Source organism: Ischnura elegans, chromosome 4 (genome assembly GCF_921293095.1).
Source record: "Ischnura elegans chromosome 4, ioIscEleg1.1, whole genome shotgun sequence".
NCBI lineage: Eukaryota > Metazoa > Arthropoda > Insecta > Odonata > Coenagrionidae > Ischnura > Ischnura elegans.
Genome location: NC_060249.1, coordinates 100514129 through 100522055, shown reverse-complemented (window position 1 = coordinate 100522055; position 7927 = coordinate 100514129). Strand labels below are relative to the sequence as shown.

The 7927-nt window shown below is 34.9% G+C and overlaps 1 protein-coding gene across 1 annotated transcript in view; it reads right to left on the bottom strand.

Moving 5' to 3' along the window:
- Nucleotides 1-2025: 2025 nt before the first annotated feature.
- LOC124157843 (lysophospholipid acyltransferase 5) overlaps nucleotides 2026-7927 on the bottom strand; it is a 30996-nt gene continuing 25094 nt past the window's right edge. Inside the window, exons 8-10 of the mRNA XM_046532879.1 lie at nucleotides 7709-7853; nucleotides 5640-5787; nucleotides 2026-2811 (exon numbers count right to left, since the gene is read on the bottom strand). Coding sequence (XP_046388835.1) covers nucleotides 2527-2811; nucleotides 5640-5787; nucleotides 7709-7853 — 578 coding nt within the window. The 3' untranslated portion in view covers nucleotides 2026-2526. The remainder of the gene's footprint in view (nucleotides 2812-5639; nucleotides 5788-7708; nucleotides 7854-7927) is intronic.

The window sequence follows — 7927 nt, the reverse complement described above, 5'->3', positions numbered from 1 at the left end:
GAGAAAAAACTAATCTCCGATTTTCTACTTTAAGCTGCATCAAGATGGGGTTAGGCCAAGGAGGAAATCCAATTTGGTTCTTATTTTGGTTGATAGTTTTGATATTCGTATCATTTTTCGTTGCTGGCTTTTGTTCTGGATGGTACATACTCATTCTTCCACTTACTGTATGCATACAAGGTTTAACGGTAAGTATCGGTTTTGTTTTAGGTATCCTTTAATGTTGTTAGCGCAACAGGATAACTAAAGGATTTTGTGGTCCATTTTCAGCCATTAACTGACCTGCTATTGCAAGGAGTTCAACTCCCACGTTACTGCGCAGAATCAATGATGAATGGAAAATCCCCGTGCTGAAAGTAATTTGATGAAATATCTACTTATAATGGCAATGTGAAATGGAATAATTTTTATATAAATTTTCTTACTTTTATATCCACAGTAATGCCTTTTTTTTTTACACCTTTTGAGTATGTTTTACCTCTCAAAATTACCTGCCTTTTATTTTAAGTTCAGTTTTACTAGTATATGGTTGGTCTGTGAAGAAATGTTTGAAAAACAAAAGCTTCTCAATTTATTATCGTTTGGGTTGACTTTATAATTACTCTCAGAAATCTAGCATATAACTTATTTCATGCATTAAAAAGTAAATCACCCAGTTTATACAGGTCTTTTTAATATTCTCACAATCATTAACCATGAGGATAAGCATCACGAATGCTCCTTTGGTATGTACAGAGGTAAGGGAAAATTCAAGTTTGAAAGTATGAAATTATTATCATTATAAAATAATGTAATACCTCAAAATATAAGGCATTTAGTCTTTTTTCTCTTCGTTGAAAGAGAGGAGGAAAGATTTCCTCTCTTCTTTCTGGGCGAGGTTCAAGGGCGTGGCCATAATTTTTTTTTCGGGGGGGAGGTTTTCAGTTGGTGTTCAGATATAGTTAAGACTAAATATGCCAGGGGGGTTGAACCATTTGAACTCATAACAGCCTTCGTCTGAGTAGGAGGGGAAAGTTTAATCTTCCTCCACCATAAAAATCAAAGATAAGGGAGAAGTGAGGCAAATGTGTCATTCTCAAATTATAAAATTTGTTCTTGAGAACAAGTCATAAAGGTTTTTCATCCGTGCTTTGAGGAAGAGGATTAATGTGAATAAGAGGAATATTGCTGAAATAAAGACAAGGTGGAGTCAATGGATTGTAGTCTGTATATATTGAAGAACAGATCACTCAACTTTCACGACAGGTTACTTAAAGCAGTATTTTAATAAGACTGAAATGTTGATCTAGGTGTATGTTTCACGTCTTCTCCATCTTAGTAAATTATACTGAATTTAATTGTGTAATACCAATGTCCTCCACCTCAACAACGTAGTAAATAATACCAGAGTTCCATTCATACCAACATCCTCCACCACCTCAACATACATCTTCATGCTGAGGGAAAACTTAGTAAATTGAGGGATTCTAATAAAACTGCAGATAAAAACTGTATTGTATAATCAAAAATTCATGACAAAGTTACAGAACTTTTTAACATAAATAATAAACATAACTTGAGCAAATTCACAAATGAAATGACAGTTCACATGTAACCACCGAACAAATCTTCAGTGATTAAAAAAACAAGTGAACAATAAGTGTAGCCATCCCATTTCATGGGACTGAAGGAATGTCAAAATTGAAGTTCAAAGATGAAGTTAAGTATGAACTGTAGAGTTAAATGCTTGCATCAAGTTGAGGCCAGAAAAGAAAATTTTTTCATTTCATTTAAAAAATGTAGTTGACTTTTAGAGACTTTGCAACCTTCTAAAGAATATATGTATTTTGGCCTGGTATTTAATGTTCACCTATATGTACATACCATTAAAGATCACTGTGAGATAGGAGATAAATTATTTAAATTGATCAAACTTATTTTACAGTTTTCATCAATGTTGATACCTTAACAAGTGCAAAACCCTGGAATTACTAATTAACTATGCAGCATGATTATTTAAACTTGAAACCCAATGAAATAATCTGGTTCCACATCACAATATTATTATTGCCATGATTATTAAAAGACTTCGTCATTATCAAGATAACTGGAAGAATACAAAGTGCACTTTTAAAGCTGGTAAGAAAAAATACTTCTATTATAAAAATCTCAGGACAGAAAAATTACAGCATGACAGTGAAATAAATAGTAACTAAAACTATGGTAACAAGGAAAGAAGCTAAGCTTCAATATCGAGGCCTAATATTGAAGGCTACATGAACAAGAACAACCAACATCAATAACAAAAAAGAAATTTATACTTCATGATGAAAGTCTTATTCCACATAAAGTTATCAATGATTATTAGGACAAAGAATATGAGTTTGATTCACTTATGCTGCATACTCAGGACTGAGTACACAGGAAACTACAAAATGAAATTTTGAATAAAAAAAGAGCACTTACAGGGCTTACCAGTCATAATCTAAAAAAGGTCCCACAATCCAAGGGGAGGTAGAACTATGCTAAGTAGAATCATGCACAAAATTAATCGGTGTGTGCATTGCGCTTGGACTCCTTATTTATTGGAGGGAGAAGTAGTCGGACCAATGGGGCATATAAAGGCCATCCCATGTAAATGATGTGCCCACAAAAATATATGGAAGAATACATATCTATCCACTTCTTATAAGACAGAAATACAAATGGAACCAGGCAGTAGCCCATGAAGACTGTTACATAGATTTTTAATATCACCCAACACACTTGTCTGACTATTGGTGTCTCGAGAAATTGACTCAGCTTCTGATTTTGTTTTAAGATGTACTCCATCTAAAAGAAAAATTAGACAGTCATTATTTATTCAAAAATAACAGTAAGAGCAGCATTAATAACCACAAAAAAATTAGGATGAAGCCATACTTTAACTAAGGTCTAATCCAGAACTGTGAACAGGTAGCTGAATTATTTAACAAGTTGAGACAGCTAGCTTAGCAAAATCTTACGAATATAACATAACTTCAATAACTTTTCATTTGTGCCACATTTCAATGATGCATGCAAAGGCAGTCTGGCATGCGAGCTGAAAATGAATTTAGGGTCCCCAGAGGCTACTTAAGGCAGGGAGCCAGAAATCATCTGTAAACAACAGCAAGAAAGCTGAGTTTGAGGACTTCTATCATCTAAATAAAGCAACCAGTTTCATTGCAACAAATAGCATGAGATAGACTGTTTATTACTACCTGGGATCTTCTGCCCCATAGTATTTATTGTATTGGATTTTTCCGCAAAAAATACCCGTTTTTTGCTCGTTAATTCACATTATTAAGCCAGCCTCGGTGGCGCCAGGGTAACATCCTCGCCTACCAAACAAGAGGTCGTCGGTGCAAGTAGCACCTGGGTAGATTTCTCCTGTCCAGGGCACGGTTGTTCATGTACGAATAGTTGTAAAATTTGCTGAATACCCTGATATAATATGGCCAATGTGAGCTGTATACGGTGGTTTGAGAAAAAAAAAATTATCCAACTTTCAGCACATATTAATCCTTTCTTTTTTGTTCCCATAACTTTCAGTTTTGGCACAAGGTAGCTATATCTATTCCTAACTGATAGCAGAAAACAAATTGTTCATATCTTAAACATTAAATAAGCTGTGTAAAACAATGCAAACCTCTTCTAACTTCAAAACAAATTACTCAATTGAAAATAGATTGGTACTGTTGTATGCTGCATAATGTACTTAATGCAGATACGTGGAGTATTCAAGTAGAATATAAGAAAAGTATCCAATATTGATAGATATTTATTTATATTTTGTGCGCTGGCAATCAATTTTTCTTCACCTAGTGATGGAGACCAAACAAAACAACAGAAAATAGAAGGTTCCCAGGAGCTGTGCGTACATGCCATATTGTAAATTTTAAGCTCAAATCTGCGGCAGCTTATGAATCAAGAACTGTTAGTTAGTGCTGAGTTGGCAACCACATGGGTCTTTCCTACACCTACAGCTGAGTGGCCAGTACTCATGGCAAAACATGCATATTAATAACAAACAATATTTGTCATGCTATCAGTATTTAACCCTTTCGAGATGGTGGAGTTATTGCCTTCGCATAACTGCTGGACTGAGTTCCAAGAAACTCTTTCGTCCCCTCTGTACTGAGCATTTATGAAGGACATTCGTTAAGAGTAGTCACACGGTTAATCACACTCTCAGCACCAAGCTTTTTCGACCCTTCCTAGCGGGGACTCTGCATTACTTCGGATTCCAAGGGTAGTTGGGCTCCCTCCTTTCGGGATTTATAACCCTACCAGCGGCATTGGTTCCTGGCCAATCATGCTATGTTTATATGAATCAGCTATATGGATAATTGTTGCTTGCAAATTGCAGACTTAGAATTGAATTCTTCGTTTTATTCTGAGAATTGTCAAATTTTGAAAGAAGCTCTACCGTCAATATTAGTGCATATAATGCAGCAACAATTTCCACCTTGATTTTTATACTGAAATCAAGATATAAGTTAAATTTATCATAGAATTTAAAGTTGTAAACACTACTCAAAATACAAAGATTTCATAAATAGTTTACATTTTTGAGAAAGGGATAAATATTTATTTTGAAAACAGACTGAATGAATAACTGTATGACTGCAGTCCCTTACCACAAAGAGGGATAATAAATGACGAGGGGTCTGGGTATCTGCTCCCGGATTTCGAGGGTAAAGCCTAAGTCCCATTTTGTTGGGTCTCGAAACTAAGACTTCGCGAACCATTGGTTTCAAAGTTAGGAGAGGTTTGCATTGTTTCAAACAACTTCTTTAGTTTTTGTGGTATAAAAATATGTTTCCCACTAACAATTAAGAATATATATAGGCGCCTTGTATTATAACTGCAAATTACGGGAAACAAAAACCACACGAATATTATGTGCTCAAAAATGGGGAACATGAACTTACATATAAGAAACAATTTTTGTTGAATTGAAATTGGCTGCTTCGTTTAGATTATAGATATCCTCAACCTTAGTTGCCTTATTTTTACAGAAAGTAACTAGATGGCCAAAGGAAACAGCTCGAATGAAGATAACTGTGAATTTGAAAAGAGGCTTTTCATAAAGCAAAAACCCAATTGGAAGTAACATTTTTTTGGAAGGAATTGAGCTCTTACAGCTGCAAAAGAGATAAATCTAGGTTTCCCCAATGACAGTAATCATTAAAGCCTTCATTCCCGGTGGATGAACTTAAATGCTGCCCAACCAAAAGTTGATGATATGAGTGACCCTGTTACAGATTCCTACCATCCTATCTTTTTGTTCTGCACAGCCTCATGCACACTAAACAAAACGTACAAAACTCAATCAGCAGTCCACACACATGACACAAGATAAGAAAAAAATCTTGACATCAGTCAATGCTGGTTGTAAAAAACCTACCACCAATTGGACAACCTGGCAAAAAATTCTTCAATAAGCTGCCAAGTAGCCCTGGCACAGCAAGTAATATAAAATTTCAACATGTCACAGAAAAATGCCCATGCAATGACCCTCTATATTCCATAAACACATTTTTTTAAACGCAGATTTTAAGTTAATTACAATAAATTATGGTACACATAACAAGTAAAATTAATTGAAAATAGAATGAAGTAATACAAGCACTCACATCTTTTTCAAATTTCATGATGATAAATTCTAAGAAAAAACTCATGTAATAACCAGAATGAAGTCCATGCCAAACAGCCAAGAACAATAGGGCAGCAGCTTGAGAAACATATCGATTCCCAAGGAATTTCAAACGTTTATATATGTACCTGAAAAAGAGAAGAGTATGAAGAAATCCATTTTGAACGTGTCCTGCATTTCTGTAACTTTATGAGTAAAAAAATAAGTGTCTAAATGAATCTGCTATAGACTTGTTTCCAATTATGATGCATTTATATTCCTACAAAAATAAAAAAACACTTTTCCAAAGCCATTGCCTATGGTTCAGTAATTAGAATACTTAAAAATAATAATAAATCATACAACAACTATAAGGAGATGAAGAGCTTAGGGTAATTATTTCAGAATTATTTTTGCCAGAGTGAAATATGAAAATATCTAATTAATTCCAAACTAAGTATGTAATTATGTAATAAACCTTCATTCTTTCTTTAGGATGTAAATGAGGATAAAAGACATTTTTTCACCTTTTCCCATATTTGTATCCTTTTCCTTGGATGAAAAAGTAATAAGGAAGTTTAATTTAAATATAAACTATTTTAAGGTACTCATATGTTACACATTATTTCAATATTAAGGCAGCTAATGAGTCTTTTCCAAATCATTATACGTCAACGATCCAGGAACTGGTTCAATGCAGCTGTTTACTCTAAGATTCATATCAGCTAACCATTTCATGCAACTGCAATTCTTCTTTATTATCTTCATTATCTGTTTCATACATCTTATAGAAGACCTTCCTATGCCATACTTCCCATCCACTTCTCCTTCAAAGCTTATTCTCATAAAATCATCATGCCCAAGTATGTACATGATGAAAATGCTTTTAAATAGAAAATCATATTTAAAAAATTACCTGGCTCTCATGCTTAAAAGTACATTATAGTCTATTCATTTTATGCCTGCGGGCGAGCTATCGTGAGAGCCTGGCCACTCTCGGATGGCTTCGCTGATAGGGGAGGGGTAGTACCGAGATAGGAGGAGCAAACATAACATTTCCAAATGTACATAGCCGCCTTACTTTGTCACTGAAAACGTGTGAGTCATACGTGGCCACAGGTATTTTGGTCCCGGTGCCAAGACAATATGACTACTCATTTGGAAGGCATTGGGGATAATCCTTTCACAGAAGCCCATGACACTGTCAGCTACAGTGCTGAATAAGGCACCGTTTGAGGAAGGCATACTTAGTCACATGCAAGGAGGACGCGTGAGCTTTGGCAACTCTGTTCCACGAGCAGATTCACGATGTTCACTCAGCGGAGGTCTGAGAGCGACTCACTGAGGCCAAGCCTACAGTTTGCTGATTGGCAAAGGCAAAGTCACATGTCGAGAAACATTCCCTCCCCTCATATCCACTTGCTTTGACCACACCAGCTCACCCACAGAGATAAAATGAACAGAGTATAACCAAAGATAAATTCCAAGACTTATAAGATGGAAATGAAGGAATGCTATCCACTTCATCACAGCTCTGAAAACGATTTTAACAGTTATCATTTATGTAGTAATGATGAATACAATAATTTGATCTTGGGTAAGACTTTTGAAATACAAGTTATATGTACATATGTATCTACTTTTCATGGCCCTTACTCTAGATATTAATAACCAATGTATATCCAGGAAAACAATTGAAAAGGTGCCTACACTGACAGACAAAACAATCAAACATTTGGCAAGAAGGGCAACAAGTAGCAAGGGCATACAAAAATTTATTTCCCAATGTAATGGACTCTAGCAATTGATAAAGTAAATTATGATGGCTGAAAATGTGACAGGCTTTGCTTCATTTTTCTAAAAAAAAATCTTGATGCATTTTCGATTGTGAATAAGAACCAAAGAATTAAGTTTGGAAGTTGTGACTCATACATGAACATGAAATATCACAGTACGTTAAAATAGGTAAGAATAGCAGCTAACAAACTATGTAATTAACTATCAACTAGGGGAATTAATGGAGGGAAACAATGAAAAAGATGCAATTATTACTTAGAAATTAAAACTTACTGAGCCACCCAGCTATTGGTGTTGATGTTAAACGACGTAATAAAATGACCAAATTTTATTGCACCTTCAAATACTCTTATCCGCACATTAGCACAACCATTCCACAGGTATGAACCACTTTCTGCCTTCCCATTATACGTGAGCCCTGAAAACAGAGGAAGTAACTAAGTAAAAATATCTCTAAGATGCATATGCAGAAAAAATTGAAAATAACTATAC